Here is a 13,641-nt window from a genome sequence, read left to right on the forward strand (position 1 = left end):
AATCAATGTCAAAATAATTCTGTTCAGAGCAGCCCCCATTCATGAACACATCAATCTACAAATTAGGTGTCTGATTGTTGCGGATTATTTGGAAACAGTATACAGTTTCATATTTAATAAAGGTCAAACTTTTTTTCTCTTTATTAATTTCTATGTGAAATTTCTCGTCCTTGCTAAAAAAAATATTAACAAATAAAAAACTTAATATTATGCTTTCCTCTGTTGAAAATGAAAAACTATAGCTTTCAAAACAGCTCAAGTTTGGACAGAATGATACGTATCTATATGCCCAAGACATATCTAATAATCTAGTGCACCATCATATATTTCCTTGGACACTCATGTGCAAGGTCATTGATAGAGTACAAATGAAAAACTTACAGTTTTTCATTCAAAACAACCAGGGAATGGGAGCCCCTCTTTGTACCCATACTCGCAATTCTGGTCCAAGAATGTTCTCTGGGGTCAAATCTCTCAGCAGACCTGAGGCAGAAGAAAATTCCAGTCAGCCCTTGATACAGAGGCATTTAAAAATACAAAAAGACAATCTTCAAGATGCAGTAATTCTACAGTTTTCCTTCGTTCTAAATGTATTAAGCTCTCTTAAACTATTATGTGCCTCATTTGTGTAGTGTATGAGTGTGTACATACCCCTTTTTTCCTGTGTGTGCATGCTGCTTATGTGTATGTGGGTTTGTATTCACACGTATTTTGCTGGGCCAAAAAACACATAGATATGTTCTTCTCAATGTATCTCTGAGTCCATGCATGTTGATGTGAACACATGGATATATATATAAACACAGGTTTAGAGAGAAACTGAGAAACAAAGAAGTGATGTCTTACTTCAAGTAATCGTTCCCATCATATCCACCAGTAGCATAAAGCACCCCATTCAGTTCCGCTGCAGCAAGAGCGAACCGCTGGGAAAATGAAAGAAACACGCTTGAGGACTAAGTTTTAATCAATTTGCACAAACATAAAGTATTTGAGAAACAGGAGGATGTACCTTAAGGGCCAGAAACACATAAGATAATGAATGAGGCATGAGTTATGAAACACAAGTAACTTGTACCTTGAGCTAAGCAATATATATTACCTTTTAAACTAACCAATATATATTACCTTTTGTAACATTGACTGCGTTGGGATCCATCTTCCAATGTCTAAATCAAGCATTTCAACATCTGAAAAACTTTCGACACCATTCCCCCCACCAATGGAAAATATTTTGTTATCTAGAGTAGCTCCAGCTAAACTTCCCTTTTTCTGACTCAGTGAAGGGCGCAAGGTCCACTGATCATTAGCTGGTCTGTATGACTCAACTTCACAGGAAGTTGATAGAAATGTTAGCAAATCTTGGACTCCAGTAAAAACATTTTTGAAAAGTCGTTAGGAGTTCATACCTGTGTCATACCACATATAACCGTCTCCACCACCAAATACGTAAAGCTCATCATTCAACTGTGCAACTGAAGCATATGAACGGACAGAGCTCATTGGCCTAAGAGATTTTATCACATCCTGAGAAGGATAGTAAGTATCCAATGCTGACAACCACGATTCACTATCATATCCTCCTACTAGAAATATTGACTCATTAGGATCCAAATGCAGCTCATCAACTTCCTCAATAACCATCTCATTAACAAGTGCCTCAGTAGGACTGGACACAGGTTCCAACGTCACACAACAATGATCTTTCAACTGCTGAATTTCTATTTCAGCCTCCATCTGCACAACCAGGGTAAATGGTGTTCATCCAAACATGAAGTACAGGAGCAAAATAGAAAATTGAGTGTACACGTCCCACAAACAATTTATAGGTGTGCAGTAGCAAGTTCCAACAAAAAAGAGGCATAGCATAAGCATGAAGCCTCTGGCGTATCGATTGTAATTCTAATTTGAAATGAAAAGGTTGGACATATGAACTGTAAGTTACTTGCCGTTATCATTTATTTAATACCTAGATATTGAAATAAACTTTATTTTTAATTTCTCCTCCAAGCTTCTTCCATGTTCATGGGCCTGAAATTTTCAATTAATTACCTAATCAACCAATCAGAGCAACTCTGTGTCCTCATTTTCCACAATCCAGTAGGAGTAACATCTGCACGAGGTTTTTTCAACTTTAATAAACCTTAAATTCAATAATCCTAATTTATGACAGAATCCATTCAAGGTATCATTTTTCTTTGTCCAACACCTTTTGTTCCTCTTCCGTTTTTTTTTTAGTAAGTCAAAATATACATCAAAATCATTGTATATAACAAAAGAAAGGTACATCATTTATTTATAACTTGCAGAAATCTATGATACTAAATGGGAATTTACTGAAAAATCAATCATCAACATCAAAAAGATTACAAATTTGATTGGGCAACATTTCATAAAAAGTTCAAACTGAATTCATACCATCAATTCTACTGCTAACTGCGGTTTTCAAATGGCCGCATGTGCATTCCTTCATATGCCAATCAGAATAAGATCAAGCCACTAAATTCCCAAGGGATGATCAAACAAACCCAAGTGCAAGCTTTTTACTTTGCTTATTTAACTTTTTTTTGTGATTGATAATTTTATTGAAAGAAAAGGGCAAAGCTACTTTGCTTATTTAACTATCCAAGATATAAGGGTCTAAAAACAGTTATAGAAAATGGAAAACTTCAAACATTAAGAGCGTAGCAAGGAATACCAGCTTCTGCTCCAAAATACGCATCTTCTGAGTTTGTTCTTCAGTAAAAGCCTTTAGCTCTTGTACCTCTTGACTCAACTACATATACACATAAGAACATATGAGAATGATTGTAAACAATACCAGACCTAAAAGGGACGCCATGTTTAGAAGTCATTGAATGTGGACAACTGACATCCTCAATTACCTGAGCTATGGTTGACTGACACTCAGCTGATGAATGGGGGCTCTCTTCTTTTTTCTCTTCTACACCTGTTGGCTTCCCTAGAAATGTTTTGTCTTCCAATTGAATACCATTCATAACAGCAGTATCGTCTACAAAACCCAACACAGGCATGTCTTGATGTTCACAGCGAAGAGCCAATTCTTTCAGTTTCATTAATATGACATTTTTCTCATCTTGTTCGACTAACTTTGCATCTAATTCAGCTTCCAATGGCCGGTTGTCTTCATCAAATGAAGAAGCAACATCTGTAGAATCCGATTTCTGACTCGAGTGATCAGAATGCTCAATTTCCAAAGCAAGTGCCTTAAACCCTTTACCTTTCCCTCCTGCATCATTCGGGGGAAGAGCTTGAAAAATAGTTCTCCACTTTGCAGCACTCTGTGCTACAGAAGTACCTGGAGCAACTGCTAAAGATGCTAATAAGGAAATGAGCCTACTTGTTTGAGCATGGTCTAGCTCAAATCTGAAATGGGTCTGAGAGTAGTAGTTGTCGGCAATTATAGGTTTAAACTGATTTTCAAGAAGTGGTTGGCACTGCAGGCGGACACGGATTTGAACCTTTTTGTAGAAAGCAGCACAAAATGAGTATCAGACCCATCTGTTGAACAAAATGCAACATATAGCGTCAAGTACATTTACCCCCCTCTAACAACCATCCTTTCTACAATGTCCTCAAATGTTTCAATTTTTGCAATTTATCCCCTAATCTACCATTGGGGTTGCAATGTCCCCCTTCTGTGAATCAAAATGAAATACCCTCAATAAGATAAAAAAAACTTACCATTTCTTTTTTCTTTTTTCTTTTTTTCTCTTTTTCTTGTATCTTATAGAGGATATTTGTCATTTTGGGTCACAGAAGGGAGGACATTGCAACCTCAATGATAGATTGAAGGGGGGGGGAGGCGTGTGGGGTAGGCATTGCAAAAATTGAAACATTAGGAAGACATTGCAAAAAAGACGATAGTTAGAGAGGTGGGTAAATGTAGTTTCCCCCAACGTACAAGAAAATTTCATATGATACCTGTGCAGGATATAATGTTTTCTCTGAACCATCAGTGGTCCAGCCATAAGGGTTAATATTCATTTGGCCAGTGCTAGCAGCCTCAAAGATTCCATGGAGTTTTCTATCACTGTAGTTGAATAGGAACAGGGGCAAGCCAGGATCAATATTCTTCACATATGAAAAGTGTTGAGCTGGTAAGCCTGTCAAAGTTGAAAAATATATTTCATATTCTGTTGGAGCCAAATATATGAAGAAAATGACAAATCAGCAGCAAACATGTTGCTCACAAAATAAGATTTATAGTTTGTAATGTACAGAAATAATGCGCTTCACTTGTTCTTCTGATCATGATGCTTTAGCGCTTATAGAAGGGAGTTCAAGGTACAGCTAGCAGTTACGATTAGAGTACAATTAATAGGAAGAAATTCAGTATAATCTTGACATAATTTGCTATAGGAAGCATTTTTTTAATTACTAAGAAAGCTTCACAATACAAAACGAGAATTGAAACCCCAAAGAGAAAGACAAAATCAAAAGTAAGTTGCTAGACACGCAACGAGCAACGAGGGTAGATGACTGACCAAAGAGTTGTTTAAAGAAACATTCTTTTATGGTGCTGTTCGTGCAACCAAAAATGACCCCACCCAGCTGACTCTTCCCCAAATTTCTGGTGGAGACAGAGCTACTCAATGGATTTGGAGAAGAAGATGCACTTTCATTAATAATAAACGTCTGTGTTTTCCTCCCTGGAACCATTCTGTAATTCAAAGAGGCAAAACCATATCAGAAACCCAGATAATAAATGAATACTTATGCTGCCACAAGAGCCATACGCGTGATACACCACAAGCATGGAAAAGGGTGGGAAGGAATTAAAGAGATATTGGTCAACCATGAAGGATCATGAAACACATCTAAGACTAATCACTCTTACGAATGTACCCATGGCTAGACAACTATGAAAGAAGAAAGCTATTAATTAAGCATATTTAATTGAAGATAGTGAGATCACTGGTGAAAAAACTATAGGGGACAAAAGTTGAAATGAAGTCATTGACTTCCTCCCAAGGCAAGTTGTCACTAAACCACATTAAAAGGCATCAAAAATGCAATTTTGACAATTGCATGACAATTTACAATATGGGGTTGTGTGAGTTATCTCGATCAATTATGATAAGGCTTTTGAGGTATTGAGCTCAGTTTAACTGAGTGCATGAAGCACAAGCCTGAGACACCATTGAATGCAACTTATGTAGCTCATGAACATCAATCAATAATATTTCGGAGCAGAGAACATATTATGAGCTTAAAGGTTCATTCCTCGGGCAATACCACAAGAAGCATAAATTCAAATATCATTCACCAAAAATTAAATAAAGAAGAAGAAGAAGAAGATCTTGAACACTGTGAATCCCATTATTGCTCTAAAATATCAGCCAACAGAAATACAAAAGCATAATACTTTGAAATAAATGAACAAAAAATTATCATATTGACAATTAGTAACATATTAAAGCGAAGAAATCAATAGTAATATATTAAATATAGCACAAGCACACTACAGAAATATAATTCCAAAGAAACCACATAGAAAATAAACAAACGAAATGCGAAATAGGCAAATAGCATTCAATACCCATTGAATAGACCCCAGAAGTACCAAATGGCTATAATGGTATGGTTCATCAAAATCTAAAAGGACTCATCAAAAACTCGAGAAATGAAAGAACAGCATAAAGAAAAGGAAAGAAAACAAGAAAATCGCACAAACCCAGTTCTCTTATTCTAATAACCCAATCGACCAAGACCCTAAAACCCATAAACTCCGCGGCCAAAAAAAATCCAAAAAAAAAAGAAAAAAGAAAAAGAAAAGTAAAAAGAAAAGACAAAAAAGTTGATCGTCTAAATCAAATCAATCCATTCACAAAACTCCTCGCATTGTTTGCCTTACTCGTTCAGAAACATAAAGCGAACGGATTTTCAGAGAGAGAGAGAGACGTACTCTGAGAGTGGGGTTTTTGGGCACCAAAACCTTCGAGGAAACTCACGCGAAGCGCGAAATGGAACGACAACGAGAGCAACTTATATGACAAGCAAAGACACAGAGTAGTGGAGCAGAGCTGCAGAGGCAGGTTGACACGTCATTACTCAAAATGGAAACTTTGGAATTGGGTTTCTCATTCAGTAATCCACATTTTTTATGCACTTTCTCCACAAGTAATGAAAGAAACCTTGCTTTTTTATTTTGGGATTTTTCTTTTTAGGTCTCATTTTATTATTTGGTCAATTTTAGACTTGAGTTTACAAAGATTTATAATATGTGAAATTTCTCAAAAAAAAAAAAATCTATCTTTTTATTTGAATAAATAACAGAAATGAGATTAAAAAAAAAAAAAAAAAAACTATTATATCATTCTTATTAAAAGTTTTATTTTTTTAAAAAAAAAAAATCCAATGAGGTGCCACCCTTGAAACAAAATGGTGGCTCGGCTCCAATGAATAATGCTATAAGTTTTCATAGAGTCATCACAAATGTGATGTGGCTTTTAAAATCACCAATAGATCAAAAGTCAATCAATCACATTTCAAATTTAACAACGGTAATTTTAAAAGCCACATCACATTTGTGATGACTCTAAGAGAATTCTATAAAGACTTATAGCATTACTCGGCTCTAAGTTTCCAACCACTAATACAGACTAGCTAGAGATGATCATTTTTTAATTTTTTTTGTTTTATTATTGTAAATTTCTAATGAGAATGACATAATAGTATTTGCTGTTATTTTATTATTTATTTGAGAAAAAAAATTGATAAAATTTATTGATTTTAAATTTTTGTAAACCCAAATTTTAAATTGATAAAATTAAAAATTGAAATCTAAAAGGCAAAATTTGAAGAAAAAAAAAATATATATATATATATAATAAAGAATTCCAAAAACTGATAATGCGTTTCAATAGTACAGAAATGCGGTCTGCGTGTTTACCTTTTTGTACAGAATGTTTTCTTCGCCATGGGTGATGGGTTAATGCCTTTATTGCAGATCACATGGTTTACATTTTGCAAGAATCTCAACTAGAAAAAGGGCAGCCACTGTACTATTAAGAGAAATATTATACAATATATTTTTATTTTATTTTATTTTATAGATGTATTATTGTCAATCAGTCCATTAATCAGCCTTTAATTCTTTTTTTAAAAAAAATATCTAAAGAGTGATTGACATTATAGTAAAATAAAATAAAACGTAAGATAAAAATATAATATATAGTATTACTCGTGGATTAAATAAAGATAGAAGTATATGGTATGGACGGATTTATGGTCGGCAAGTGATGTTCATGTACTTAAAGAATAAAGATAAGGTCTCATGATTTTGAATTAACAATTAAGGGATTTTCTTGGTATAAAATTTATTGAGATATTATAGTTTTTATTACAATTTTTTTATAAATTTATATTTTTTTTAATAAAAATTAACCTAGTGGTTAGTTAGAGTTGTTACAATGCCACGTGTCAATATTATGAAATAATTGTACGATAAAATTATAATTGTTTGTATTACTTGAAAACAATAATAAACTATTAGGGAAAAATAACCAATCAAATAAGTGAGGTTTTGTTGGTGTAATATGGCTAGGCCCATATGGGTCAATAAAGAGAGAGGGACAAGGCCTGGAGATAGGAGAAAAAATGGGCTTCTCTTTTGGGTCATCAATAACCCCAGTCAGAGTTCAAGGCCTAGATTCTGTGACTGTTGATGGGCCTCGAAAACGCTTTGTGGGTTGCCACAAGACAGTTCCGGAGAATAGTTGTAAGAAGATTGGATGGCCAGAATTGGAATTTTACCCTTACAGAGCAGCCGTTGATAAAATGCTCAACCCAAGAAAAGAAAAAGGTTCAAGATTTGTGCCCTATAATAAAGGAAAGTGTTTGGAGAAAATTACTTTAATTCAATAGAGGGAGTCGAATTTTGCACAACTACTTTTTCGGTAGGGGGACTTGCAAATACCAAGAAGAAAGGCTCAAAGGCTTGTATAAATGAGCCGGGAATACTTTTGATGCTTAAGTTAATATGAGATTTTGGGAAAAAACTTTTCTTCCTCAAGAAGATGAAAGTTTCATCTAGTGTATGTTTCGAATGAATGAGGCGCTTATCGTTCCTCTTGAACCTTGTTTCTCCTAGTCGAAGACCATGCCTTCCTCGTACCGTTATATTACAAGTCGTCCTTAAGTTGGATGATGTGTAATGAAATCCGGGGTAGTTCAATGGCTCCAACAAGAGATGTTTCAAGGAATTATATGTAGTTAGTTATAATGAAAATATATTTTTACCATCTTAAAAAATAAAAAGATAAAAATATTTTTATACTACAAGTCTATAACTAACGGGATATATTCATCGTGGGCTTCTAAAAAAGTTTGCTGACATGTCGGGGTTTTTTTTTTTTTTTTTTTGACAAGTTTACATAGAGAATAAGAAAAATTCGAACTAATAATTTTGCTTCATAAAACATAATTTTTAACTGATTGAACTACCTTTAAATACGAGTGTTTTTTCTTGTCAAGTAACGAGAAAGATCGGGTAAAATAAGAGCTGTTATTGTAATTATTGTGTAGCTGCCCAAACGTATTGATGGGTCAACCTGAATTTGGGCTAACTTTTGATCTCAGCCGAACTGAACGGAACCCTTTTGAACCTAAATGTTCATTGAAGGGTGCAACGTGCATTTAGCCACTGATCAAGGACTGGTATTGGAGACATGCAGTGGATGTAAGCGTATAGGGGGGACTTGGAAGACGTTGTCGTTGGGTAATCGCAGGGGTTTCCCAACACCCATCAATCAATCAAATCAATCACATCAATCGATTGCTTTGCTTTGCTTTAGAATTGAAATTTCTACGTAATATGATGTGTGTTTATCATGTCACATGTAGAAACAACTGTTACCACAAGTGGACTGGTTCGACTCTCAAAAACACATGATTAACTTTTCATTTTATTAGTATTAGTTGTTTTTTAATCCATTAATGCCTACTTGATGAAATGTTGTCTCACGGCAATAGGATCCACGAACTGGTCAGTCATCCATAAAATGACAAGTTTGCCCTCTTAGAATAATTAACCGGAATAAATCAAATAAATAGTAAATATATGAAAACTTCTATGAAATTCGCTTATTTTACCTATTTAAACAAATAAACTTCATTAAAAAAAAAAATCATATTTATTAGTACTTGCAATAAATTGGTAGAGGAGACTGTTCACACAAGGAAGTTGAGGCAAATCCCTTCTAATTGGGGAACATGATTTTTCAGTTTATTTAAATTGAATTATATTCTATTAGTTATAATAAAAAATATATATTATTTTTTTATTTAAAAAATATCTATTCAATATAATTTGATATCATTCAATTCAATTTGATAAGAAGAGAATCCTATTTCCTTAATTAGTTGGCTGTCGTGTCCTCCATGGCAACATGGTTCTGAAGACAAACCCCCCAGGACCGACCATGTTCATTCAAAGCTCAAGTCCTCCAAGTCAACAGACTCATTAATTCATGAGCTTACTTGTTCAACTCTCCATATATAATTGTTGCACAGTGCCGCTCCTGCTCTTTCTGCAACTCTGACGCTCTCGCCAGCAATTTATGCTAAAAAAAAAAAAAAAAAAAAAAACTGTTGTATTTAGCTTAGCAATTTGAAAGAATATTTAACGATTTGAAGAGCAAGATTTAGACATCAAATGTAAAAACTGTTAAAATAAATTGTTAATTAATTAAATTTACTTTTTTTTTTATCAGTTTAAGCTTGTAGAATGAATAGTACCTTAACATAGTATTAGAGCCAAAGATCTTGATCAAACTTTGACTCTATCAATTCACCTCCTATTTAATTAAATATTTTACGTGTTAAGCCTCATTTATTAAAAAGGAGTTTGAACCCACACGTAAAAAAAATATTAAAGAAATAATTAAGTAATTAAATTTACTTCTTCCTACTAGCTTAAACTATTAGAATAAATAATAATTTAACAAAAACATTTTTTTCAATCAATTGTTCGTGTTTAATTTCACTTTCTATTTCAACCTTTAAAAAAAATATTATAGGACACATATTGTAGTTATTTTTAGGCACGTGAGCTAAATTCTAAAAGTTTTACTTGTTTCGTTTTTCTCGGTAAAAATTGTGGACAAACAAGTTGTGTCAAGATAATAGGTAGAACCGATTAACCGATTAAATACATTTTGAGAGCTGCTATTTCTCCATCTCTATTTATCGTCTATTCTTTTTTTGTTTTTCTTCAAAATTAATAATTGTATTTTTGGATTCTACATATGTAATAATTGATTTGAAAAGAAGATGGATGAAAAATAAATAATTCAATGCTAATTTTGAAAGTCACGTCAACTTTAAGAGAATAAAAAGATAGCCTCTACCATTACTCACAAAGAAGAGATGAAGAAATATCATACATTCTAGGAAAAAAAACCCCATATATCCTTAAATTACTATGAGATTGTCAATATTCTTCATTTGAATTGTGTCGATGTCTTCCAAACTCCAAAATAAAAATATTAATGTACTCTCAATAACAAAAATACTCTTAATAAAAAAAATTAAAAAAGTAAAATTGAGGGTCACCGCACTCACAGACCCAATCTTTTCTTTTTGAATTTACAAAAATATTTTTGTCTTTTATGAATGAACCGTTCATATAAAATGTACTCTAGATAAAATAAACCGTCCAAATAAATACTCTTAATAAAAAAAATTTTAAAATAAAATTGAGGGTCACCGCACTCACCAGACCCAATTTGTTCTTTTTGAATTTATAACAGTATTTTTGTCTTTTTGTGAAACAAAATAAGAATATTGATGCAATGAACCGTTCATATAAAATATACTCTAGATAAAATAAACCGTTCAAATAAAAGATATTGCATTCAATAGGTATTGCACCGAATCCCAATCATATAAAGAAAGAACATGCAAGATAACATGAAACTTTGGACACGGTTCAGACATAAATAAAGAGATTCAAAGGTAGGGTAACACCTTCGGCAAAGGTGGGTTAATTTGCTTTGTTTGGGCATGGCATGGGTCAAGACTAAGAATGATTGAAAGTAGTTGCAGAAACTTTTTAAGTTTTTTTTTTTTTAATTTAATTTTATTTATCTTCTGGTCTACCAACCTTTGATATTTGCTTAATGAGCATTTAACCCAAATGGGTAGATTTAACCCAATCGGGTCTTCCTTCTTCTGTCCTCCTCGTTCCCATGCTTGAAGTGGTACGATGATGTTCTCCAACAAAGAAGCGTAAATTAAGAAAGGTAGCGAGGAAAATGATGTTTACTTTTTTTGTTTCTATGTCCCGAAATCGATAGCTTTAATAGCAATATTTTCGATCCTATGTGAGCTGTAGTCCTTATTATGCACTACTGTTGGGTTTAGTCGTTATCGTGGGGGCATATAGAGTTACCATGGTCAATGATATTCATGGAAGAATCTTAAACTGGCCTGCTTTAATTTTCCCCTGCAACTACAATTGATACAAATTTGCTTTTAAAGCAATGAGTGTTTTTTAAGTCATTTAAATAAATAATAATAATGAAAAAAAAAAAGGTATTTCTCACATTCAATGTCACTTTTAGAAGTTGCTAAAAATTGATTTGTAAAAAATTTCGATTGAATTGTAGAGGCTGCATTTGACAAATTGTATTTTATTGGAATCTGTTGGCGTTTGTTTTTGCAAATAGCAATTGTACGTAAGCTTTGTTCTTTGTTTGTTAGATTGGATTGAGTGCAATTTGGTGTCTAGATTGTAGTATGAGAGACCTTTTATGAGGTTTATTTGTCTGAACAAGTATTTGGACATTCAAAATTTGTTCAAACACACGGGCTATTGGAAGCCTCTCTCAATTAATTGTCGTATGGCAACTGAAGACAGCAAAATCATAAGAAAATGAAAATATTATAACCTTGCATAGGCAAATTATAATCAAGAAAGAGTAATGTTATATATTATATTTTTATTGAATTTTATTTTTTATTTTTTTAACAATGATTTGTTCAAAAATTGATTAAGGCTGTTACATTATGTTGTGGAAGAAGCAAGAACCAATAATATGTTTATTTACTTCTTTTTTTTTTCTGTCTTTTCTAAACATTTATTTGGGACAATTAATTCATGTGTGACTACATGGCATTGCATGCATAGCCTTTTGTTGGTCTGGTGGGTAATGAAGCTACCTATTCTAGCACCAGAACTTAGCCATAACCTTATTCTGGAATAATGAGAAAGATGGAGCAGCACTTTCATGTACCATTTGCACTTATGCTTCATCTTGCAGCAAATGGGGGGTCTAGCATTTACATCTCATTTCCTCATAACAAGACATTCTCACATAGGTAATATGTTTCAACTTAAGTTTTGGTCGGTTTTAATTATAACTGAACCCGTTGGAATCAAGATATGCATTCCCATAAAGTAATACTATGAATTATATTTTTATCTTATAACAATTTTACAGTACTTATAAATCTATTAAATCTACTAAGGACCACAGCTTTTGGAAAACATAGAAGTAAAGTACAACATGTTAGGTTGTTTTTGTCTGAAGTTAGAATGTTCTGCACACAAAAAAGAAGAAGGTGGTATAATTAGGACGCCTGAGACCTTTAGAAAGAGTGATGATTAAAGGAGATTTAATCAGTGAGGTTTGGTTTTTAGAGTCAAAAGTGATTTTGGTTAAAACCGAGAAAAGTTAAAAAAGAAAGAAATAATTTAGTTTGATAATTTTGTATCATATAGTTTTGAACTCCAAACTTTTTTTACGAGTTCCCATGCGTATGTGAAATCTAAAACTGTACTTTATATAATATTATCCTGCCCTTTCTAGATACCAGTTCCCTCCAAAAGCCCCTAAACATGATCCATCCATAGGACAAATGGATAAAAGCCTTATGCCAAAAAGAAAAAGAAACATCAAATTCTCCTTTTATTTATTTTTTTAATTTTTTTTTACATGTCCGCACAAGAATGAGATGAAGATTCGAATTAATAACTTCCGCTTTATTGGGCGTAGTCTTAACCAATTGAGCTGCCTTTAATTTATGAGAAGCGTGTAATTTTTTAATATAATTATTAAAAAAACACGTGCTTCTTGCATGCTTGATCGAGGTATGGCAGTTTTATAGACTGGGATGAAGAAAAATTCTCAAACCTATTTTGAAGGAAATTTATAACCTTTAAAAAAGCTTAGTTTGGTTTTTAAAATTGTGCATTTTTAAACGCATCAATTATTTGACAAATAAAGGTGTTCTAATAAGGTTAATTAATTAATTAATTGAGATATTTCCCCCCAAATTTCACATTCTTTATGATTGCTGGCCAAGCTTGGTTATTCCAATAGACCCACATTTGTTTAGTGGTGAAAAGGTAGAGAGGAGAGAGGTGGGGAAAATGATTTTAATGGGGTCCAATGGTTAAGCATGACCACCATGCCTAATTGGCTTTAGTCGGATCCCCAGAAATTCTCTTTCTCTTATTAAGCCTCTTCCCCTTCCCCACACAAAAAACTAAATCTGTTTGGTTTTTTTTCTTTCTTTCTTTTTAGAATCCAATGCAAATATTCCAGCTTTCCCTCAAAAGTGGGGCCGAAAGGTCCCCTTCCATTTTCAACATCCCTAACCCCTATCTCCATGTTT

At 33.2% G+C, this 13,641-nt stretch overlaps 1 protein-coding gene across 1 annotated transcript; it reads right to left on the reverse strand.

Annotated features, from left to right (window-relative positions):
* Positions 1–377: 377 nt before the first annotated feature.
* On the reverse strand, positions 378–6,053 carry LOC132162497 (uncharacterized). Its single transcript, XM_059572734.1, has 10 exons — positions 5,927–6,053; positions 4,506–4,681; positions 3,943–4,124; positions 3,359–3,479; positions 2,883–3,247; positions 2,696–2,773; positions 1,407–1,734; positions 1,126–1,325; positions 847–923; positions 378–483 (listed from the first exon to the last, which is right to left on the reverse strand). The coding sequence occupies exons 2-10, from the start codon at positions 4,678–4,680 to the stop codon at positions 378–380; spliced, it is 1,632 nt and encodes a 543-aa protein (XP_059428717.1). The 5' UTR covers position 4,681; positions 5,927–6,053.
* Between the last annotated feature and the right edge of the window lie 7,588 nt (positions 6,054–13,641).

Source organism: Corylus avellana, chromosome ca9, assembly GCF_901000735.1.
Source record: "Corylus avellana chromosome ca9, CavTom2PMs-1.0".
Taxonomy (NCBI): Eukaryota; Viridiplantae; Streptophyta; class Magnoliopsida; order Fagales; family Betulaceae; genus Corylus; species Corylus avellana.

Excerpts from the sequence above, each read along its gene's own strand:
- LOC132162497 (XM_059572734.1), bottom strand. The coding sequence starts at position 4,680 with ATGGTTCCAGGGAGGAAAACACAGACGTTTATTATTAATGAAAGTGCA. Across the intron at positions 3,480-3,942 it reads AAACATTATATCCTGCACAG|GTTCAAATCCGTGTCCGCCT; the intron begins GTATCATATGAA and ends TTCTACAAAAAG. Across the intron at positions 924-1,125 it reads CGCAGTCAATGTTACAAAAG|CGGTTCGCTCTTGCTGCAGC; the intron begins GTAATATATATT and ends TCATTTTCCCAG.